At 26.2% G+C, this 27156-nt stretch overlaps 1 protein-coding gene across 1 annotated transcript in view; it reads left to right on the top strand.

Annotated features, from left to right (window-relative positions):
• The window catches only part of LOC109602388 (chitin synthase chs-2), a 53555-nt gene that overhangs the window by 10331 nt on the left and 16068 nt on the right, over window positions 1-27156 (top strand). The window contains exon 2 of the mRNA XM_049966630.1: window positions 20770-20872. Coding sequence (XP_049822587.1) covers window positions 20772-20872 — 101 coding nt within the window. The 5' untranslated portion in view covers window positions 20770-20771. The remainder of the gene's footprint in view (window positions 1-20769; window positions 20873-27156) is intronic.

Below are 27156 nucleotides of genomic sequence, written 5' to 3' on the forward strand. Positions count from 1 at the left end.
GGATATAAAATAAATTAGAAACAAAAATTAATAAACACCATAAATTTCAACACAAAATGATTAGAATATTAGTTGTTTTGTTTCTAGTATTAATTTGATCACTAAAAATCTGGAAAAAAACTTGATATTTATTATTCATCTTACCACAAAACGACTAGTATTAAAATTCTTAGTCATCCTTAAGAAATATTAAATGTTTAAAATTAAAAATATTTCTTCTATAAAGAAAAAAATAAAATCTTCATTTTGATATTATTTATTTTCAATGAAAATCAAATAAAATCTATTTTTCTAATTAAAATATTGTGTACGTAAGTGAATTAGAATTGAACGACTATAACTTATTAGTTTTCTCAAATATCTTTTAAAACAAGAGATATTAAAATGTCAAATTAATAAACACATTAAAAGATTAATACAAATATTAAATATTAAATAAAAACAAACACATAAAATTTTAATTACCTAAAATCTATACAAAATGTGATGATTATAATTTAATTTTAATTAATTATTAATTTTCTCAAATATCTTTTAAAGCAAAAGATATTAAAAGTATACAATTAAAAATATTTGGTATTATTTAAAAAATAATAAAAATCTCTATTTTTCCTCATTAATTTTGGATATAAAATAAATTAGAAAGAAGAATTTTCCCCATTAATTTTGGGTATAAAATAAATTAGAAACAAGAATTAATAAATACAATAAATTTTATCACTAAATGATTAGAATATTAGTTGTTTCTTATATTAATTTGATTACTAAAAATCTAGAAAAGTAAACAAGAAATGTCAGATTAATATAAACATTAAAAGATTAATACAAATATTAAATATTAAATAAAAACAAATACATAAAATTTTAATTACCTAAAATCTATACAAAATGTGATGTTTATAATTAAATTTTAATCAATTATTAATTTTCTCAAATATCCGTTAAAGCAAAAGATATTAAAAGTATACAATTAAAAATATTTGGTATTATTTAAAAAATAATAAAAATCTCTATTTTCCCCATTAATTTTGGGTATAAAATAAATTAGAAACAAAAATTAATAAATACAATAAATTTTATCACAAAATGATTAGAATATTAGTTGTTTCTTGTATTAATTAGATCACTAAAAATCTAGAAAAAAACTTAAAAATTAAACATTAAAAATTAACATTAAATTAAATTAATTTAAAATCTAGAGAAAATGTGATATTTATAATTTTTAACTAGTACATATTAACATTCTCGAACTTTTTTAAAACAAAACAAATCAAGTGCATAACTAAAAATATTTGGTATTATTTTTGTCTTAATTACAAAATAAAATAAAAATGTCTGTTCTTTCCGAATTAACTAAGATATAAAGTTAATTAGAGCAAGAATTAACAAACACAATAAATATTAACATAACATAATTAGATTAGTTGTTTTTGAACTAAAATTGTTATTCCAGTATAAAAAAACTTAATATTTATTATTCATCTTATCAGAAATAAAATTTATTTTATTTATTCTTAAAAAAATATTAAATTTTTAAAATTAAACATATTGAGCTCAATGAGGAATAAAAACTTTTTTTAACTTTGATCTTTTAATTAAAAAATAAAACAAGCATCATTTTTCCTATTAAAAAGTGAAATAAAAACAATAATTGGAAGATATTTAACAGAAAATAAATAATATACGTGGGCTTTTCGTTTAAATCAATCGTTAAGAAGCCTAGAATATTAATTGAAATTTATTATTCATCTCGCCACAAGATGACTGGTAGTAAAATACTGAAAAAGTCCGTTTAAAATAATTAAGTAGATGTTCCGAGAAGAGAAACTGCAAAATTAAATAGTTTTAGTGCTAAAGAGCTGATAACGAGTGCGTTTTAATTAAGCACTTTCTTTTTATTTTATGTTTAACTGCGTAATGCCGCCGCATCTTTGTAACGTCGAGTCCGCCGTTAATTTTCTCATTGTTAATACGCTTGGGAAGATTTTTATTGCCTGGTCGTTGTTCCACTGATCTCGGAACAATTCGCGTGTCGCGCAAACGAAGAGAAATGCGCACCGTAAAAATATTATAATAACAGTAATTGTAGATGAAAAATTAATAATATTGTCGATGACATTGAACGGCTGGGATTTAGCGCAGGATTTGATGCAGCGCTAAAAATAATACTGATTGTTATTCATAACGTAATGACCACGAATGTATGGTAAGCGGTTAAACAATTATGCCGCACAAATTAAACAACAATAACTGTAATTTGTGTGAGTTGTAAAAATGGGAAACGAACCGTTCATTCAAAATACTTCGGCACATTTTATGTCATGTACTCCATTTTCTCTTTTTGAACACATGCTTAATTACTAATCCCAATTGTCCACATGTTTTAGTTGGTATCCAAGATTATTATTACTAGAAAGTGACTTCTATAAATCGATTGATGTAACACACACACACGGAGTTTAAAACTAATAACATAAATTTGCAGTCTGGCACGCTTTTACTTACGTAATTGAAATTCCTGCAGATAGAAACAGAATATACGACAAAACTATGGTAAATAAAGATGTAGTTATTATGATAAAACATGTGTAATTCTTTGTAGTTGATACGATCTCTTGTGCCACTGGAATAGCCTCAGTTCGTGAACTAGATAGAAGATACAAGTACTTATTTAAAAAAATGTTCAACACAATTAAATGTTAACTAACCGTAAAATATTTTGGATCCAATCTTTGTTTTGTTAATTGTAAAACACGATATAAATTAGTCACAATGAAATCACTTCAAAAAGTGTTTGTAACTTTATATTTAATATATTGAAATGATGACTGATTGATCACCCCTTTAAAAACAACAGTCAAATTAATGTGACATTATAAAATGTCGGAAAATTGCCTATATTTAATAGTGAGTATGTTCTCCTTTACTTCTTAGATGTTCGACGCAACGTTGAGGCATTGATTGTGTTAACCGGTGGATCCAGTCTTGGGGTACATTGTTCCTTTCTTTCAGAAGCTATTAAGCTAATTTTTGAAAGTTATTTGAGGGTTCCAGATTTCTTATACGTCGCTCTAGAATGTCACAAAGATGTTCTATCGGATTCCCATCGGTGGTATTTCCTGGCCACTCCATGACCTTCAAATTATACTCTTCAAAGAAATTTTGAACAATTCTGACAGTGTGTGAAAATTTGGTCCATACTGATTCATAAAAGGTGACTCAATAGATTGCAGAATATCGACAATGTATCGCTTAACCGTTAGGGAACCATTTGCCGAGACATGAAGGACTGTACGTCGGTTTAAAGTTATACCATTGCAGATCTTCCTCCAAAACCTCTTCTCTCAGCCACAGTTATATTCAAATATCATTCTCCTGGGCGTCTATAGACTCTTTGTCGTGCATCATTTGATCTTAAACAAAACCTGGATTCATCTGTAAAGAGAATCTGACTCCATTGTTCATGTTCCAGTTAGCAAAGTTTCTTCTCATTCTCCTGTGTACTCTAGTTAATTCAGGAACAACGTAAATTGGTTTCATGAAGTATGTTACGTACGGTTTGAGTAGATAAATGTGTCTCTGTGGCCATAAAATGAAGGTTTTCTAACTGACAAGCTGTTCTTGTTTGCTCTTCAAGTGACATTTGAACCAAATGTCGGTCTTCTGGAGGAGTAGTCAGTCTTTGAAGAGCACTATATAATCTCCTATGACTGATACCAATTTCTCTGCATCGACTTTCTTGCAGAAGTTCATAGACCTTGATTGAGATGTCTTCTTTGTACAATATGTCTTGCAAGTTCATGACACAGCATGGTGAAGACAATTATTTTAGTTTTTCTACAGATATTAAAAAAAATAAAGAAGTTTTCTGTAACATTCAAAAGTATTGTACTGTGTAATTAATGTGTACAAGATTTACATGATTATCATAAAAAATATGTGAACTGTTTACATTTTAAATATTGATACTAATTTCATTGTGACTAGTTTATTATAAATAAAGTAAAAGTATCAATAAAATCTTCTAAATCACGTTGCGGCTCATTAATTTGCCTTTATTGCTAGCATCAATTTTCTCCCAGACAACATGTATCACTCCATGGCATAATTCATATCAAATAGCCAACTTTCTATTTATTTGTACTCTAATTGGTATGCACATTTTGAGAAATTCCTACAATGATAATTTTGGTGAAAGCATCGTTACATTGCTAACTGGTGCTCTTAATTGGATAATTATTATTGTCAGCAATTTAAATCTTATTATGTGCAGTAGTAATGTAAGTGCAGTTGTATAAGACGTTATGTAAAAGGCTGTCACGCAAATTCACTGTCAGAACTTTGGTTGTGAAATGAAAAATACAATTCACAATTTTCAACTTGCACAATGACATAATGTTAACACTTTTTTATAAACAAGAATATTTGAAGAGAGTCTGTACTTGATGAAGAAGCAAAACTGGATTTAACAGTATCAGTAACAGAGTTACTTTATTAGCTCTTTGAAGGGTATTTATACTTCACTTTCATCTTAGAAACTGCAAGAAGAAAACTTACAAATTGGCAATCTCAATTTGCCCCCAGATCCAACAAAAAAACCCCAACAATCTCCGGCGCTACCGAAGATAATCGATAGGAAACGTCGACCACAAGAAACACAATCATCCATTGTCTCTAATCGCCGATATCTGAATAATTTTCACCTCCACAAGACGCAAATATTAAAAACGGAAGTCCTCGGCCAGGTTGACTCGAAACAAAACAACGATATCACATCTGATCTGAATCTCGAATCTAGACGCAAGTGAAAGTGGGTCATTCGCCACCAACAGCTGCCAACCGCACGATAACGAGTAGTTTCTGTCGCACAAGAAAAAAAATTGAAACGTGCGACAGACACGGTTTATCGATTGCCAGGAAAAAGTCGATCTGCTTTTTTTTGGGTTCGGGGTTTGTGGGGCATAAACTGTTAATGGATGCTACCTACTGAAATGAAGATGTTAGTTACTTAGTTAACAAATCAAATTACAAGCGTCGAATCAAGCTCCAAATGGTTTAATTGGAACCATAAATCATCCTTTGTCAATAATCCAATCAATTAAATCAAAATGACTCTGGAGACCATTCATTACTGACGCACAAGGGTATTGAAAGGAAATGTAGATCATCGTCGAAATGAAGATGAAATGTCAATATCACGGTTGTAGCCTTGTAATTCGTAAAGTGAACGAACAATTTGTTCATCCAATAGAGGTAATTAATCGGTTTAAATTACCCACTGATCGAAACTTAATTTGTTCATAAAGTGAGGAAACATCAACCGCTAATTAAAATCAACGCACACAATATTGACTGACACACTTTCATAGTGCCATCACTTCGATTTTCCTTTGGGCTATGACACAAATTGTGGATTTTCGAATTTTGCAACTAGCTTACTTGTTAATGATGTTCGGACTGTTAAAGGTCATCAAGTCTTTATGAATTTATCGGAGGTCCTTTGCGAAACAACATTTTGATGAATTGGCGGATGTTGCGGCAAATTTCCACGGATCGTAAATAGTTTTATCGTTTGAACATCAGTATTTTTTTTTTTTTATTTTGATGTTTTTCCTAATAACACACGGACTTTAACGTCGTGTTGCGACGCAATCGATAACACGCTTATTAAGGAACGTTGCACAAACAGCGATTACCGTTTTATGGCGATTCATTTATTTCTGTCTATTTATCAAATTAGGAACGTTCCCAAGTTGTTCAGGAATTTTGCATGGTTTCGTTATGTAAGACGCTCCGAAAGGTCGCATGCGTACAGAATACTTGAAAATGTGTGACTCACCGAAATGGTCATTTCTGAGAATGGTACAGAAAAGAAGATATTTTTATCCTCTCATGATTACCAAGTCGTAAATGATAATCGTAATAAAGTGCAAATTAATTGTGATTATCTTGTAACAGTGTCATAAGTCTGGAATTAAAATAATTAAATTTGTTTTATCTTTATCTTAGTTAGGATCTTTTTTTGTGCAATATCATTATCTTTTCTTGCACACTTCCTTTGTAAATATTGACTGTAATTATAAATAATACGATAAATACGATCTAGATAGTGAAAGAAACTGTGGAAGGTCACAACTGCATGTTTATTGGAATTACTGTCTTAAACGCATTCCAATACTTGTTTCTTAAGATTCAAAATGAGCCACACATGTTTCCTTTTACTTAGGTAAAACATTTTAATGTCAGAAGAATATGGAACAAATTTAAAAGGTGCTAATAGTCTTTCAGAAAACAAAACAATAGTAGTTTAGAATATACCATAGTCAAAATGTTGACTTTTGGACATGTTTAAGATAAATGAAAATAAGTGAACAAGTAATTAAGTTTATCAATTAATTTTAAAAGTTTTTGGAAGTATCTTTAAAGATTTCATATCAACAAGTTCTCTGAAAGTGTCTAAAGATTTCACGTCAATATACAATTGTCATAAGATATTTACTAATTAACAAATATTGGCAGGTGTCGATGGATATACTTACTGGAGTCATTGATTCTCTAATGATTTAAAAATTCCTGCTAATACAAAATCCATAACAATTATATGAAACTAATTTAAAAAGTTTAGAAAAAACGAGGCTGTGAACTTTTGGAGAAGTTTAAAATCAAAGAAATCTATTAACCTAGTTATTAAGTTTATTAATTAATTTTTACAGTTTTCTTGAAGTGTCTTTAAAGATTTCACATCAACAAACAAATGTCATAAGATATTTACTAATTAACAAACATGGAGAGGTGTCTATGGATATTCTTACTGGAGTCACTGATTCTCTAATGATCTAAAAAATTCCTGCTAAAACGAAATCCATAAAAATTATATGAAACTAACTTAAAGGATTTAGAAAAGACGAGACAGTAAACTTTTGAAGAAGTTTAAAATCAAAGAAAACAAGTAACTTAATTATTAAGTTTATCAATTACTTTTTAAAGTTTTTTGGAAGTATTTTTAAAGATTTCTCATCAACATACAAACGTTATAAGATATTTACTAATTAACAAACATTGACAGGTGTCGATGGATATTCTTACTGGAGTCACTGATTCTCTAATGATCTAAAAAATTCCTGCTAATACAAAATTCATAACAATTATATGAAACTAATTTAAAGGATTTAGAAAAGACGAGACAGTAAACTTTTAGAGAAGTTTAAAATCAAAAAAAAAAACAAGTAACTTAGTCATTAAGTTTATCAACTAATTTTTATAGTTTTTTGGAAGTATCTTTAAAGATTTCTCATCAACATACAAACGTTATAAGATATTTACTAATTAACAAATATTGACAGGTGTCGATGGATATTCTTACTGGAGTCACTGGTTCTCTAATGATCTAAAAAATTCCTGCTAATACAAAATCCATAACAATTATATGAAACTAATTTAAATGATTTAGAAGAGACGAGAATAAACTTTTGGAGAAGTTTAAAATAAAAAAAAGAAACTTAGTCATTAAGTTTATCAATTAATTTTTATTGTTTTTTTGAAGTATCTTTAATAATTTCTCATCAACATACAAACGTTGTAAGATATTTGCTAATTAACAAACATTGACAGGTGTCGATGGATATTCTTACTTACTGAAGTCACTGATTCTCTAATGATCTAAAAAATTCCTGCTAATACAAAATCCATAACAATTATATGAAACTAATTTAAATGATCTAGAAAAGACGAGACAGTAAACTTTTGGAGAAGTTTAAAATCAAAGAAAACAAGTAACTTAATTATTGAGTTTATCAATTAATTTTTATAGTTTTTTGGAAGTATCTTTACAGATTTTTCATCAACATACAAACGTTATAAGATATTTACTAATTAACAAACATAGACAGGTGTCGATGGATATTCTTACTGGAGTCATCGATTTTCTAATGATCTAAAAAATTCCTGCTAATACAAAATCCATAACAATTATATGAAACTAATTTAAAGGATTTAGAAAAGACGTGACAGTAAACTTTTGAAGGAGTTTAAAACCAAAGAAAACAAGTAACTTAATCATTAAGTTTATCAACTAATTTTTATAGTTTTTTGGAAGTATCTTTAAAGATTTCTCATCAACATACAAACGTTATAAGATATTTACTAATTAACAAATATTGACAGGTGTCGATGGATATTCTTACTGGAGTCACTGATTCTCTATGATCTAAAAAATTCCTGCTAATACAAAATCCATAACAATTATATGAAACTAATTTAAAGGATTTAGAAAAGACTTGACAGTAAACTTTTGAAGGAGTTTAAAATCAAAGAAAACAAGTAACTTAGTCGTTAAGTTTATCAACTAATTTTTATATTTTTTTGGAAGTATCTTTAAAGATTTCTCATCAACATACAAACGTTATAAGATAGTTACTAATTAACAAACATTGACAGGTGTCGATGGATATTCTTACTGGAGTCATTGATTCTCTAATAATCTAAAAAATTCCTGCTGATACAAACCCGATAACAATTATATGAAACTAATTTAAAGGACTTAGAAAAGACGAGGCAGTCAAGTTTTGGAGAAGTTTAAAATCAAAGAAAACAAGTAACTTAGTTATTAAGTTTATTAATTAATTTATAAAGTTTTTTGGAAGTATCTTTAAAGATTTCACATCAACAGACAAACGTTATAAGATATTTACTAATTAACAAACATGGACAGATGTCGATGGATATTCTTACTGGAGTCACTGATTCTCTAATGATCTAAAAAATTCCTGCTAATACAAAATCCATAACAATTATATGAAACTAATTTAAAGGATCTAGAAAAGACGTGACAGTAAACTTTTGAAGGAGTTTAAAATCAAAGAAAACAAGTAACTTAGTCATTAAGTTTATCAACTAATTTTTAATTTTTTTGGAAGTATCTTTAAAGATTTCTCATCAACATACAAACGTTATAAGATAGTTACTAATTAACAAGCATTGACAGGTGTCGATGGATATTCTTACTGGAGTCATTGATTCTCTAATAATCTAAAAAATTTCTGCTGATACAAACCCGATAACAATTATATGAAACTAATTTAAAGGACTTAGAAAAGACGAGGCAGTCAAGTTTTGGAGAAGTTTAAAATCAAAGAAAACAAGTAACTTAGTTATTAAGTTTATTAATTAATTTATAAAGTTTTTTGGAAGTATCTTTAAAGATTTCACATCAACAGACAAACGTTATAAGATATTTACTAATTAACAATGTCGATGGATATTCTTACTGGAGTCACTGATTCTCTAATGATCTAAAAAATTCCTGCTAATACAAAATCCATAACAATTATATGAAACTAATTTAAAGGATCTAGAAAAGACGTGACAGTAAACTTTTGAAGGAGTTTAAAATCAAAGAAAACAAGTAACTTAGTCATTAAGTTTATCAACTAATTTTTAATTTTTTTGGAAGTATCTTTAAAGATTTCTCATCAACATACAAACGTTATAAGATAGTTACTAATTAACAAACATTGACAGGTGTCGATGGATATTCTTACTGGAGTCATTGATTTTTTAATAATCTAAAAAATTCCTGCTGATACAAACCCGATAACAATTATATGAAACTAATTTAAAGGATTTAGAAAAGACGAGGCAGTCAAGTTTTGGAGAAGTTTAAAACAAAAGAAAGCAAGTAACTTAGTTATTAAGTTTATCAATTAATTTTTAAAGTTTTTTGGAAGTATCTTTAATGATTTCACATCAACATACAAATGTCATAATATATTTTCTAATTAACAAAGATTAGCAGATGTCGATGAAAATTAAGACAAATGGAGCTTCAAACATTAATTACCTGATGACCTACAAATTCCTGCTAATAAAAACTTGCACAATTAACATGAACAAGCTTAAAAAGCGACATTAATGCAGCAAAAGAAAAGATCTTAGTAGTTTTGGAAAGGACTAAAATGAAAAGTACAAAAATAAAAGTATCGTAACCGTCGGAGTTTATCATTTAATATTAAAAGTTTTTACAACGTTCCTTTAAAGTTTTAACACCTCATACATTGTAAAAAAGTACGAGTCAACAAACGTTAGCATGTGTCGAATGAAATAAAAACAAACGGCGCTTCAAACATTAATTCCCTACTGACCTAGAAATTCCTGCTAACACAAAAACCTGCCACAATTACAGTAATTGCGGTATCTTGAGCACGGCTGCGGTAATTATCCGCGGCGTCTTCATTAACGAACCGCTCGTCTCGTCACTGGGCATAAACTTATAATCGATTTTGCGGCTTTTAAACTGACGTTATTAATTAGGAAATTAAAACGGATTGCGCAACGCTTATTGAACAGTTAACTGCGTTTCCAAGGAATCGCAGTTCCTTATTTATTGTTTGTGCTTCGATTGAGCAAATCGACGGTGCTCGGTCTAAAAAATATGTGTGCTGCGCCTGTAAAATGAATAAAATGGTCGCGAGGTTGCTAACCTTATGAGTTGTTGCGGAAAAATGTTATTATGCGAATAAATGTGAGCGTTTTACGAACCGTAGGCGGCTACAGTTAAAGTTAAAGATTATTTGCATATGTCCTTTGATCCGTTGTAAAACTCGTGTAGACATAATAATGGTAATAGGGATTTGTCGTTCTGTCCACTTCTTTACCTACGTATCCTTGACTTTTATTCGATTAGTCAGACGAAAGTTGCAACTTAATTGTTCTCTTCTTCTTTCATCCTTCCGATATAAATAAAGTCTAATCATTTTCCTGTTTTCTACATCATTTAAATTTTTATTGGCTTTATTTTACGTGCACCAATTTCTGTCAACTAAGGATGGTTGATTGAACGCCAAATGAAGTAAGAATAAACCTCAGACAAAGAGTTTTCACATATCCTGCCCAGCCTTGACTTTTTCAAACGTGGTGAATAATCACGGCTCAGTTTAGCAATTAAAAATGTGACAGTTTGGGTGCGGAGTCGAGATCGTGAACCTTGATACAAAAATTTTCGACCCGGGGTGAATTTTTGTAAATATAAATTGATAATTAAAAAAAATAGACAGTTATTAGCAGTAAATGTCGCCGTATTTATGAGCTGCACCCACTCAAATGTATTAAAATTTATAACTGTAATGTTAATAAACAACAAATTTTAGATTACGATGCAGCATGTTTAGAATAATAAAGGGGAAAGTGCACAGTAAAACTGTAATAAAATGGGTTCAATAAAACTGAAGACAAATAACCAATTCAATAATGCACACATAAAACGTTTTTGTTGCCTCTCTTGATTTGGAATATTGTTGGATGCAAATTTAGGATCGTAAAAGCGTTCAACTTTTACGTTAATTAGCAGTTAAACAACCGAAAATTTCATGTTGATGCTCCATTTCACACGCGTACATTAATAATATCGAGACCACTTGGTGAACTAATTCCTTTTAGCAAACAACCTATTGTTTCGTTATACATTTTTCATAACTTTTAATTCAGTATAAGCTTTATTAATAATTCAATTAGTCTGCAATAATTGGAAATTATTAGCCAATTGTGCATTATTTATTAAAACAAAAGGCGTGTGCGTTTCCACTATAAAATACGATTTTTTGACGTAATCGTTGTGCACGATTGCAGTTGTAAGTTTGAGAAATTTGGACCTGAGACGAGTTTATCATCCTTGTAATTTTTGATTAACCGTGACCTTTGAAGAAAAACGTAATTATTTGGTAACGATTAAATATCTTCGTTTTTATATACGTGTGACATTTCCGTAGATGAAATTAACGCAATTATGTTATTAAACAATTTGTTTTCATCAAAAATTGCTTAAAAAACAATGGCAATATTACAGCTCTTTAAAATGTTAAATGTTTTAGCCATAACTCTCTTTTTCAATGTAAACTGTCATATCATTTTTATTTACAATTATTGTTTTATACAGTACTGTACTTTATATTCCAAAAAATACATAATTTTTGTAATTTTGTTCATATAATGGAAAAATTAATTCCGAAATATTAAAAAATTAAGATGCATAATTTAATTTTTATTGTTTCAAGTTTATTGTTATAAAGCATATAATTTTATTTTATTTATATTATCAACTAATTAAAGAACTTTGTTTATTGACTTCCCAACATCAAATGTAGATTTTGTTCATAAAATGGAAATATATCTTTCAAAATATTTGAAATCCACATCAATTTTGTATTCCAAAATTATTTTATTTATATTTTCAAACAATTAAGGAATAAATTGTCTATAAAATTAAAAAATCCTCTCGAAATATATGACATCCTCTTTCTAATCTATAAAATATATAAAGTAAGATACATAATTTTATTTATATTGTTTCAATTTTTTAAATATTAAAATTAAATTGAACAGTTGCATAGTGGATACAACAATGACAGAAAAAATAATAAACATTATAGTTACTGCTAAAGAAATAAATAAATATAAATTTTCTTCGTAAATGTATGTTATTTAATCTTTATTTCTTTAGATGCAACTAGAAAAAGATCTGAATATTTGACATTCTCAAATCAACTCTCTTTTATAAAATATATATAATTTTATTTTATTCATATTATCAACCAATTAAAGAACTTAGTTTGTTGACTTTCCAACATAAAATGTGGATTTTGTTCAGAGAATGAAAATATATCTTTCCAAATATTTGAAATCTTCATCAATTTTATTTTCCAAAAAATGCATATTTTTATTTTATTTATATTTTCAAACAATCAAGGAATAAATTGTCTATAAAATTATAAAATCCTCTCGAAATATATGACATCCTCTTCAACTTTCTAATCTATAAAATATATAAATTAAGATATATAATTTAATTTTTATTGTTTCAATTTTTTAAAGATTAAAATTAAATTAAACAGTTGCATAGTGGATACAACAATGTCAGAAAAAAAATAAACATTATAGATACTGTCAAAGAAATAAATAAATATAAATTTTCTTCGTAAATGTATGTTATTTAATCTTTATTTCTTTAGATGTAACTAGAAAAAGATCTGAATATTTGACATCCTCAAATCAATTCTCTGTTATAAAATATATATAATTTTATTTTATTTATATTATCAACCAATTAAAGAACTTAGTTTGTTGACTTTCCAACATAAAATGTGGATTTTGTTCAGAGAATGAAAATATATCTTTCCAAATATTTGAAATCTTCATCAATTTTATTTTCCAAAAAATGCATATTTTTATTTTATTTATATTTTCAAACAATCAAGGAATAAATTGTCTATAAAATTATAAAATCCTCTCGAAATATATGACATCTTCTTCAACTTTCTAATCTATAAAATATATAAATTAAGATATATAATTTAATTTTTATTGTTTCAATTTTTTAAAGATTAAAATTAAATTAAACAGTTGCATAGTGGATACAACAATGTCAGAAAAAAAAATAAACATTATAGATACTGTCAAAGAAATAAATAAATATAAATTTTCTTCGTAAATGTATGTTATTTAATCTTTATTTCTTTAGATGTAACTAGAAAAAGATCTGAATATTTGACATCCTCAAATCAATCCTCTGTTATAAAATGTATATAATTTTATTTTATTTATATTATCAACCAATTAAAGAACTTAGTTTGTTGACTTTCCAACATAAAATGTAGATTTTGTTCACAGAATGAAAATATATCTTTCCAAATATTTGAAATCTTCATCAATTTTATTTTCCAAAAAATACATATTTTTATTTTATTTATATTATCAAACAATTAAGGAATAAATTGTCTATAAAATTAAAAAATCCTTTCAAAATACATGACATCCTCTTCAACTTTCTAATCTATAAAATATATAAATTAAGATACATAATTTAATTTTTATTGTTTCAATTCTTTAAAGATTAAAATTAAATTGAACAGTTGCATAGTGAATACAACAATGACAGAAAAAATAATAAACGTTATAGATACTGTCAAAGAAATAAATAAATATAAATTTTCTTCGTAAATGTATGTTATTTAATTTTTATTTCTTTAGATATAACTAGAAAAAGATCTGAATATTTGACATCCTCAAATCAACTCTATTATAAAATATATATAATTTTATTTTAATTTTATATTCCAAGAAATACATATTTTTATTTTATTTACATTTTCAAACAATTAAGGAACAAATTATCCATGAAATTAAAAAAAATGCTTTCGAAATAAATGACATCCTCTTCAACTTTCTAATCTATAAAATATATAAATTAAGATACATAATTTAATTTAAATTGTTTCAATTTTTTAAATATTAAAAATAGATTTGAACAGTTGCATAGTAGATACAATAATGACAGAAAAAATAATAAACATTGTAGATACCGCCAAAGAAATAAATAAATATAAATTTTCTTCGTAAATGTATGTTATTTAATCTTCATTTCTTTACATGCAACTAGAAAAAGATCTGAATATTTGACATCCTCAAATCAACTCTCTGTTATAAAATATGTCTAAGTTTATTTTATTCATATAGTCAACTAATTAAAGAACTTTTGTTCAGAGAATGAAAATATATCTTTCCAAATATTTGAAATCTTCATCAATTTTATTTTCCAAAAAATGCATATTTTTATTTTATTTATATTTTTAAACAATTTTAAACAAAAAAATTCTTTCGAAATATATGACATCACATTCAACTTTCTAATCTATAAAATATATAAATTAAGATACATAATTTAAATTTTTAAAGATTAAAATTGAATTGAACATTTGCATAGTGGATACAACAATATCAGAAAAAATAATAAACATTATAGATACTATCAAAGAAATAAATAAATATAACATTTTCATCGTAAATGTATGTATTTAATCTTTATTTCTTCAGATACAACTACAACAAATCTAAATATTTGACATCCACAAATCAACTTTGTGTTATAAAATATACATAACTTTATTTTATTTATTTATTTACTATTATTAAACAGTTAATAAATGTTCATAAAATAAAAAAAATCCTTTCGAAATATATGAGATCCTCTTCAACTTTCTAATCTATAAAATATAGAAATTAAAATACATAATTTAATTTTTATTGTTTCAACTTTCCCCTCTGATACAGATCTAAGATTTCCAAGTTAATATTATATTAGTAAAACCAAGCAGGTTATTAAAACACAATTTATGTTGACCCTCCTGTAAATGGCTAGAATTCTTGACATTTATCAACAAACCTCCCTCATTTTGTGGGTGTAACAATTACCCTTTTAAACGGCCATTATAAATCCCTCAAGCTTTTTATCATAACATCGATTTGTATCGATTTGAAATGGTCCTTTATTAATATTCAATGGGCCTTAATGAGTACGACCAACATATTTTATAAGTATGGCAGCGAGTTTCACTTTCAGTATAACTGCAGGCGATCCAAGTCCGTATCTTACGTTCACAATGATCAGCGAATTCAACCGTTGCAGTACTACAAGCGTACAATGTTATTGCATCGGCTTTTTTTCGTGCATTTCGCCGATAAATCGTGACATATTTTATATCGTAGGGACACCCACGAGCGTTCCGAATGGAAAAAAGAGAAAAGTGCAGTTAAGAAACTAATTTATTAGGTTACACAACTTGTAAAGCGAAACAGTTGAATGGTTTTAGGTACTGTCCATTTCGGAAGCCGTACAACTTGCATGCGCTCCGAATAATAAATTATTTGTAACATGTTCCCACTATCTATACTATATCTGGAAAATGCGCATACGAATGCGAGGATAATTACGTTCTTACTTTGGGCTATTGTCCTACAAAAAACAAACAACAAACATTGATCTGTTTAAAGTACTCCCGTACCGGTAATATTTGTACACGAAAATAAATATACCTTTACTATTGTGCGTTGGGTAATGTTTAATCTGGTACAACAATGGGATGGTAATCATTGTTGTTACAGACAATCGATGACACAATGTGTTTTAGAAATCAATTTCGGATGGCTGTCAATAGATTACACGCCGAATTAATTTTCAAAAAGTATTTGCAATCGTTAAACAATCGGCGAGAAAGTCTATTACTCGGTGATACTTCCTTATATCTTTATGATCCCCCGAAGATGAGACTTATTTAATTATTTTAAATAAAAAATTGATTGATGGACAATATCCTTTTATGTCCCGTTATTTATGTTCATTATCTTAACTCATAAACTTACTTACTTACTATTATAATTATTAAATTTTAATTAAATTTTGCTATTTTGTGTTTTAATTTAGTGTAAAATTCGTTATTATTAAATTTTCATTTATTGTTTTCTTCAAAATAAGTATTTTAGAATATTTTTTAAGTTTATATGATTTATTCAAAATTTCAATTCAATTTATTAATATTATTTTCTATGATAATATTGTCGATAATAATAGTAATAATATTATCTATAATATCCTATCATTAAATTTAAAATGCTTTATTAATTGAATATCAGTTCTTGTTTTCTTCAAATTAATATTTAGAAAAATAAAACAATATTTTTAAACTTTTTTAATAATTTATTCAGAATCAAATTCAAATTATTAAGAATATTCGTAATATATTAATAATTCTTAAATTTCAAAGATTTATTTACATGTTTTATGCTACAATAATAATTTGAAAGTTTGTTTTATCGAATATTTTTTATGATTAAATTCAATTTAATAAGATTTCTAAGAATATTTGTAAGTAATATATTAATAATTTATAAATATAAGATATTTCTTTCACTATTTTATGTTTTACGTTAATTTATAACATTTGTTACTATATTCTCAGATATTTTTTTTTCTACATAATATTTTGAAATTTAATAAATGTATTATCAAATATATATTAAGTATTATTTATGATTTATTCAAATTTAAATTCAATTTATTAAAGATAATTAAAAATATTTCTTAGATTCTTATAATTCTTAAGTTTAAGAGTTTTCTTTAGTTATTTTAATTTAGTGAAGTATTTCATAAAGTGTGTTCGTATATTTGTTAACACTTTTTATGATTCATTCAGTTTATCATTTCAAATTATTAAAATTATTCATAATAAATTAATAATTCTTAAGATATTTACATATTTTATATTTTAATTTAGTATAATATTACTTAAAACTATTTGTTACTAAAATCTTATTTATTTTTTTCTAAATAATATTTTTAAAGATAAAAAATGTATTATCGAATAAGTTTTTCATGTTTTTTTTTTTCAGATTTAAATTCCATTTATTTAGAGTAATTAAGAATATTCGTTATATCTTAATAATTCTTAAATTTAATAGTTTTCTTCAGCTATTTTTTGTTTAAATTTAGTGAAATATTTCATTAAATGAAAATAAAAATCAGTTCTTATTTTCATCAAAATAATATTTTGTATTTTCGAATATTTCTTGATTTTTTTTATTCATTTAGATTTAAATTTCAATTATTACAATTTCTAAGGATGCTTATACGTAATATATTAATAACTCAAAAGATTATTTTTTTTTCTAAATAATATTTTGAAATTTAAAATGTATTGTGTGTATTATCAAATATATATTAAGTTTTTTTACGATTTATTCAAATTTGCAATCAATTAAGAATATTTGTTATATTATTATAATTCTTAAGTTTAAGACATTTATTTAGTCATTTTAATTTAGTATCTTGTATATATATATATATATATATATATATATATATATATATATATATATATATATATATATATATCTTGTTAATAAAATATTTAACACTATTTATGATTTATTCAGATTTAAATTCAAATTATTAAGATTATTCATAAAAAATTAATAATTCTCAAGATATTCTTTACCTATTTTATGTTTTTATTTAGTATAATATTTTCTTAAAATATCTTGTTACTAAAATCTTATTTATTTTTTTTTTTTTCTAAATAATATTTCGAAAGTTAAAAAATGTATTTTCGAATATTTTGTTGATTTTTTCAGGTTAAAATTCAATTTATTAAGAATAATTAAGACTATTCGTTATATCTTAATAATTCTTAAGTTTAATAATTTTTTTCAGCTATTTTTTGTTTTAATTTAATTTAGTAAATATTTTGATAGCAAAAACTATGTATTTTCTAATATTTCTTGATTTTTTTATGATTCATTCAGATTTAAACTTCAGTTATTACAATTTCTAAGAATATTAGTAAGTAATGTATTAATAACTCATAAATATAAAAGATTCCTTTGTCTATTTTATGTTTTAGTTTAGCACAACATTTCTTAAAACGCCTTGTTACTATAGTTTCAGTGTTAAAAAAGTGTTGTATCAAATATTTCATGAGTTTTTTTTACGATTTATTCAGATTTAAATTCAATATATTAAAAACAATTAAGAATATTCGTTAAGTGAAATATTTCATAAAATTCCTTGTTAAATTAAAATTAATAAGATTATTCTTAATACATTCATAATTCTCAAATTTAAGTTATTTTTTATCTATTTTATGTTTTATTTAAGTATATTTTTTCTTAAAATGTCTTGTTACTAAAATCTCAATTATTTCTCCCAAATTATATTTAGAAGGTTAAAAAGTGTATTATCGATTATTTCTTTATGATTTTTTCAGACTTTAATTCAATTTATTAAGAATAAGTAAGAGTATTCGTTATATTCTAATAATTCTTAAGCTTAAAGGTTCTTTTTACCTATTTTTTTATTTTAATTTAGTAAAATATTTCACACATGCCTTGTTAATAAAACATAAGTTTTTGTTTTCATTAAAATAATATTTTAATAGTAATTTCGAAGATTTTGTTAATTTTTTTAGATTTCTAAGAATATTATATATTAATAACTCATAAATATAGATTTATGTGTCCATTTTTTTAATTTAGTACATTTCTTATGTTTTTTTTTTATGATTTATTCAGATTTAAATTCAAATTATTAAAACTAATTAAAGAATATTCGTTATTTCTTGAAGTATCTTTTTATTTTAATTTAATGAAATATTTCATAAAATCCCTAGTTAATAAAAATGTTTTTTATGATTCATTTAGATTTAAATTGTAATTTTTATAATATTCTATAATATAATAAATTAATAATTCTCAAATTTAAGATATCTTTATACCTATTTTATGTTTTGATTAAGTATAATATTTTTTAAAAATCGTTATTACTAAAATCTCAGTTATTTTTCTTCCAAATTATATTTTGAAAGTCACAAAATGAATTATCGAATATTTTTTAAATCTTTTTATGATTTATTCAGATTTAAATTCAATTTAATTAAGAGTTTTGGTTATATCCTAATAATATTTAAATTTTTCTATTCTATTTTTTATTTTAATTAAATAAAATATTTCATAAAATAACGGTTCATGTTTTTTTCAGAATTTTTCAGATTTATATTTTTATGATTTATTCAGATTTAAGATTAACTTGGTGAGATTACACAAAAATATTGGTAATATTGTAAATAGTATCGAAATTTTAGAGTTTTCTCAATCAATTTTTATGTTTATGTTTTATTTCTTAAAACACTTGGTTTTTATATTTTTACGAATTTCAATAAAATATTTTTTGAAACGTGTCTTGGTCATGTTTTACGTATTTTTATAATTTTTTATGTCTATATTGAAAACTTCAGATCGTTAATCTTGAAAAAAGGCTTGCCCATAAAATTTGGGTTGTCGTTTCTCGTTCATTTTGGACCGTTTATCGGCAAATTAATTGCGGAAGTTGCCCCGTTCTATATCATTGTAAAAGGTGCGGTTGCGAAGTGGTCGTTCTTGATAAATCCAGCCAGTTTTCTATTATACAATTATAAAATCTTTCGTGCCTTTGTCGGGCGAGGCATTGCGAAGTAAAAAAAAAAACTGTCGCCTTGAAAACCACCAACAGGCAAAAGAATTTGTACGTAATTTAACGAGATATGTATGTGTATTGAGAAATCAGACAAAGAACAGAATTCCTGTTTTCGACGGCAAAAAAAATGAACAAAGGGAAAAATTATATTGTGAATAAGATTTACAATTGCACGGACGAACGTTTGCGCATCGATATATCATCCCGAACGTTTTACAAGCTAAAGATGCATGCACCAATCTTTTAAATGCTAAACTGTTTACATAAAAAACCAAACAACTTCAGTAATTGTTGCTGCAATAAATCACAACTCATGCATTTTTAATTAATAATATTTATTTGCTATGTACTTTTTGTGATAAATTGTTGCTGGCTAAAAATTAATGGTGGTGCTATTTTGGATTTTGTTTTGATACGAGTCTAGTTTACATATTAGTCACTAAACAAGTTTTTAATTTATGGTTATCTGAAAGAATTGTTAATTATAAACAGCCAACCACTAAGTAGTATAAGTTCAGTCATCTTATATAACAAACCAACGCATAATGTTTATGGTAAAGGTAACGGGATTCACTTAAAATAATAATTAGCAGGAAATAATTGTTTAATATTCATACAAAGCGTCTGTTCGTCAAAGCCATTTGCACTTTCTACACAGTGTGCACAGAAATCTTTGACCAAACACATTTAACTCAAATTTACATTATATTGCATCAACAGCTTCCATAAATAAACAATCTTCAATGTTTAATAACACAACTATTCCTTCCCACGATAATTACTTGTCTTTTAAAGGTTGCAATATGATCAATAAAACCAAACCTTTACGGGTGAATCATACAAGGATTTGCTCAGGATATGAGAACAATTAAATGTGTAACACCGTTACATTGCAAAACCAATCGTGTTTAATATTAATGAGTTAATTTTTGTTCCAGAAATGACTTCTAATGGTCTGAGAAGCGGCGACAACAATTACAGCGATGAGGTCTTCACGGATGACGAAAGTTCGCCACTTACCGAAAATATCTACGGGGGAAGGTTTGTATTTTTCATTAATCAATCGATAAGAATCAATATTTAATCCAATTACCATTTAACCGCAATGCATTGTAATAATATTACATAAGTAACTGATACACATCTGCTCCATATTTGTTGTAACATGGGCGTGCGTTTAGTTGGCTGTACCTTTTAGCTTTATTACAAAATTATTAGAAAGGGGAGAATGTCCAGACTGACAACGATACGTGCTACACTTAAAAAAAAAATACTGTTATTTGTGACATAAAAATGAAAATTATAATAAATCTACACAACTATTTTTATGGGTAACAATATACAAAGGCGTAAAAATTGTTAAGATACAACGGCAGATTAAAAATTCTCGTGAATAACCATATATTTTACAGTTATTGTGTTAGTGGTTCAAAAACGCCATTGTTTTACGAAGTGTTGACATATTTAGAATAAAGATAAACGTTTTGAAATCATACATTTTTTTCCCTATAAAGAACTGGAATATATATTAAGCAATGCAGCAAAACATTCTAGTTTCTTTCTTTCAAGAATTTCTTCAAAATTAGTTACCTGAATCCCACAATTTATTTCATAGATGATTTAGTAAAATATTTAAATACAATAATTAATATTGTTGTTTCTAGTTTGACTTTTATTAAAATGTCTTATATATTTGGACCTTGAATAAGTTCTCGCTGTTTTTGGTTTACAAAGTAAAAGGTTTATTTAAAATATAAGGAACAAAAATGTTTCACTCAAAATGTTGGCCATCACCATTCACTACTTTCTCCCATTTTTCTGGCAGGATATAAATTTTTCGTTGGAAAAAACATATGTCTTTTGAAACTATCCAAGAATTGATCCATTCTTCAGTATCTTCATAAGAATGGAAGTTCTGCTCAACCAGCCCATGTGCAATCAAACCAAATAGGTGACAATCAGATGGGCTATGTCAGGAGAACACAGCAAGTGTTGTAGAACTTACCAATGAAGAGTTTTCAGATAGGTATCCATTGGTTTTGCAAGAAATGGCCGACCGCTGACATGTAACAAAATCACTTTGTCGTGTCTCTGTTCGTAAAGCGGCTGTACCCGACTCAAACACATCAATTGAAGTTGACAGCGATCTTCCGTGATAGTCTCATTCAGTTTGGGCAGCTCATAATAAATTACACCCTACAAATCCTATCAAATGCACAGAAGAAGCTTCGAATCATGAATATTTGGTTTTGCGGACGATGTTGATGCATGTCTGTGCTTACACAATGACTTCCTATTCCTGAATCATCGTAGTATATTCACTTTTCATCTTCAGACACGATACACCGCAACTTTTCAACTGTTAAAGCAGTATTTCCCACCTGAGAAAACGCCATTCGACGTCTCTGAGCTTCAAATCACACGGTACCCAGTGTCCTTGCTTCTGGATCACTTCTAACACTTTTAAACGTTTTGAAACTGTTGATTCATCTACTCCAATTATTTGTCTTAAAATTTTTTCATTGTGACAAAAGGTTCTTTATCATCAAGTTCAAAATCATTATTTTTGAAGAGTCGACACCAACTTCTATATATTGTATTGGAAAGAGCATTGTCACCGTAAGAATTCTGTGAGCTTCAGCTGCAGATTTCTTTTGAATAGAATAGTGCCATATAATTCCCCACAAATACACTTTATTTGGTACAAACGTAGACATTTTCAGAAAAATTACTTTGTTTACACTAAAATAAACTAGCACACGCTGAAATTTAAGTTTAGATACAGTACTTCCTTGCAGGTGCGTTACCATTCAAAATTCCATGCACGGAGTACTGCTGCTGCCATTTTTGAAAAAACAGCGAGAACTTATTCATGATCGTAATACTTATTAATACACGTATTTCTTAATAATGTACAGTTTCAAATTATTATAATAATAAAAAAACAAAGTTCGTCTGATGATGTTATTAAGATACAGCATCAAAAAAAAAACTTATTACAAAAATCAATCTAATAAAAAAGCTGCGTGACACATCAACTTTCAAAGTCGATTTACACGCTCATTACCGTCAAAAAAGACCCGATAAATTCCTAAAATCATTTCGAATCCGATCGCGTCCAAGGACAATCGAATTAAGTCTTAATTAAATATTCGAATTAAAAATAGATTAGCTCGACATTTCGAAGTGAAACATGCCTCGGTTGGTAACAAGATCGGACAAAAGCGCCAGAAACAAATTCTCGTAACCGATTGTGTACGGTAATTGAAAATAAAAAATTCGTTGCAAGGACGTTCGCAGATCCAGTTTTAAATAATAATAACGAAGTGAACGGAAACTTTCTCGTTGTTTAGAATTATTTGACGCGTGGTGAGTGCGATTGTGGCTGGGCGTGTTTCCAAACTCAACCGAACGATTTCTGATTTATTTATTGCGACTATGAGCGGGGTATAATTTTGGGCAAGGACGTAAAACACGCTCAGTTTGATTCAGAACAGATGTTTCATGTTTTAGTTATCCTTTCAAGTGTGAAATAAATTTAATTGTTTCTAGTTGAAGTTAAACTTTTAGGAGGAACTAAAACATTTATTCAAATGTTTAAAATATAAATTATCGTTATATTATATAGATTAGATTAGTTTTTATTATTCTATTAAAATATTGACCAAATTTAAATACCTACCGATTAAATAAGTATGTCTAAAAACTGTTTAAGGAAGTAGATTGAAAGTTCAAAAAAAAAAAAAAAAAATTAGAAATGTTAGATTTTAAAAGAAATTGTTAAATTAAACACATATTCAATGTTGGTTCTCATTGTTCTATTAATAAGGAACTAATATAGATAACTTCAATGCTGAAAAATTGAACAAAAGTGAAAAATTCTTAAAGAATCTTTGCAAAGATTTAAAATTCAAAAATATATTTAGGAAATTTGTTAGATTTTAATAATTTTTCACCATTTATTAAAAAGTGCACAAGTGTTAAATATTATTTTGTATTTAAACAAAACTAAAAAATACCTTCAAAAATATTTGTCAAAATAAAAATTAATGTAAAATGTTAAACAGATGTTAAATATTTATTGCAATTGATCCTTTAATATGTGGAACAAATTTGGATAATTTTCTTGTTGAAAAATTGAGCAAAACTGAAAAATTTTGAAAGAATCTTTGTAAGTATGTAAAATTCAAAAATATATTTAGGAATATTGTTAGATTTTAATAATTATTCACCATTTATTAAAAAGTGTGCAAGTGGTAAATATTATTTTATATTTTAAACGAATGTAAAAAATACTTTGTCAAGATAAAAATTAATGTAAAATGTTAAACAAATGTTATTTATTCTAATTGACTCTTTAATATGTGAAACAAATTTGGATAATCTCATAGTTGAAAAATTGAGCAAAACTGAAAAAATTTGAAAGAATCTTTGTAAGAATTTAAAATTCAAAAATATATTTAGAAATTATGTTAACTTTGTTAAAAAGTGAACAAGTGTTAAATATTATTTTATATTTAAACAAAAATAAAAAATATCTATAAAAATATTGGTCAAGATAAAAATTAATGTAAAATGTTAAACAAATATGTATAATTTCATGGTTGAAAAATTGAGAAAAACTGAAAAAAAAATGAAAGAATCTTTGTAAATATTTAAAATTCAAAAAAATATTTAGTAATTTTGTTAGATTTTAATAATTTTTCACTATATTCTAAAAAGTGAACAAGCGTTAAATATTATTTTGTATTTAAAAAATACCTTCAAAAATATTTGTCAATATAAAAACTAATGTAAAATATTAAACAAATGTTAAAAATATTATAACTCATATTAAATATGTGTATCAAATTTGGATAATTTTGAAAATTTGAGAAAAACTGAAGCACACCAGAAAAACATATTTTAGTATATTTGTAAAAAAATATGATCATTTGTACATCGAAATTCAAACATAATTTTTACGTTGGGCGCCAACAAAGCACATTTTCAATATATATATATATATATATATATATATATATATATATATATATATTCTTAAAGAATCTTTTGTAAGGATTTAAAATTCAAAGATATATTTAGAAATTTGGTAAGATTTTAAAAGTTTTACCATTAATTAAAAAGTGCACAAGTATTAAATATTATTTTGTATTTAAATCAATGATAAAAATACCTATAAAATATTTGTTAGCATAAAAATTAATGTAAAATGTTAAACAAATAATAAATATTAATTCTGATTGATCCTAATAATTTAATAATTTTTCAATGTTGTTCAAAACTAGGAAATTAAGCAAATTTGATTCACATATTAAATTTTTTACGGTGATTGAAGGTGTTATAACCAGGAAGAACGAAATAATTACATCGGAATTGGTTCTTTATTAAAGGAGAAAATATCTTTAAATAAAAACAAATTGAATATTTTATTTCTTCACACATAAATAAACCATAAAAACACTAATTAGTAACACGAAACTAGATTATGGAACAACAGCATAATATGTGTAATATTTGTGGTTTGCTATTTGAGTAAACAATTTTATTATACAATAATTGCGTGTAAAACAGGATGTAAAATTTATTTCCTACATCGGTAACACTCTATTAAACGACGCAACCCTTTACGATAAATAATCAATTGTTGATGACTGAATAAAAAAGACGACTAAGACGGCTACTATATTTATTTTATAGTTTAACTGTACACTCGTCAATTACTTAACATGCATTTACCGTAGATCGGTTATTACTCGTTGTTTAGAATCCTTAAACATTATCGTGGCAACACGAAATCTACATACAATGTGATTTTGTGGTGAACATTCTCAGCTACTGCCCAACTACATAAACATTGTCGATGACCTTTCTTATTTAAATGCCGAAGCCGATTTATTTTTTAATATGTTGCATTAACCTAATTATTTGGGGGTCGATTGGAAGATGACGGAATTTAATAGAATGAAGTAATTTTTGCGGAAAGTGAATCTCTCCTCTGACTAATGATGGGTTTTACAATCGGGTTTCCTAAGTGACAATGAAACAACTTATTAGCAGGTGATTCAATGAGGTTATTAGTATTTGATATTAGCACATTATTTTCTCTTTTCATATCACAAAGAAACTATTTAAATAAAAATAGATATACACGAGTATTTAAAGAATCTAAAACACCATAAAACTCTAATTACAACATAAACAACCGTAAAAATGTTCTGTGCATATGAGCTTATAGTTAATTTACGTATAATTAACTAATAATAGTAATATAATAAACAGTGAAGGAATCAACGTAGAAAAATTATACCACACAATAACGCACATCCTAAGCTCAATTAATCCCTCAAATTACAGACCAAAACAGAAATTACCTCCGTCAAATCGTCGGTAATCACCGTTTCACTCGCACCAACAGATTAACCACGTGACGCAATAGAAAAACCAAAAGTAATAACGAAGTACATGCAAGAATTCCATCATCAAATTAATAATTGTGACGACTGGGAAATGGAACAGTTAAAAGAACCTTTACAGTACAAAATAAATTCCCCCGGTGTGATGAATAAACTCGACGATGAGTTGTCAGTCGAAATGGCCACAATTTTGGAATACCTAATTAAAAGTGAAATGCCAAGGATAACAAGAAACTGTGTACGCGGATGTGAAAACGACGACTGCAACCGCTCGACATTCAATATGCCAAGACTCGGCCGAGTACGAATATTTGAGGCTGCTTAAACTGGCAGATTACGTTGTCTGCTGCACAAGAACGAGATCTTTTAGAAAATACGTTGACATTTGCGGGAGTCAATGCGATTCTTCGAGTTTTTTTGTATTATGCTAAAATTTTCGTTAAGATAAATATTTTGATATTTGTTTTGCTTCATCTAAATGTCTAAATATATGTTGGCACTATAAATCTTAAAAGTAGTTATAACGAACATTTTAATAATATTCAAATTTCAATTAGAATAAATATTTGACATTTTACTTTAAACTTTTATCATTGTTTAGATTTGTAATAGAATTTAAATCTGTTTCACTCTTTAATGGGTAACAAAACTTCTTAAGCATCAATAAAGGATAAATTAAAATAAATATTTAATATTTTACATTAAATTTTTATCTGACACATATTCTTAAAGGTACTCTTCACTCTTATTTAAATACAAAATAAAATTTAACACTTGTTCACTTTTTAATCAAGGATGAAAAATTATTGAAAAGCATAAATTTCCTAAATAAAATTTTGTTATTTTTAAAACCTCCCAAAGAATCTTTCAATTTTGCTCAATTTTTCAACTACGTAAATTATCGAAATT

Source organism: Aethina tumida, chromosome 4 (assembly GCF_024364675.1).
Source record: "Aethina tumida isolate Nest 87 chromosome 4, icAetTumi1.1, whole genome shotgun sequence".
Classification (NCBI taxonomy): domain Eukaryota; kingdom Metazoa; phylum Arthropoda; class Insecta; order Coleoptera; family Nitidulidae; genus Aethina; species Aethina tumida.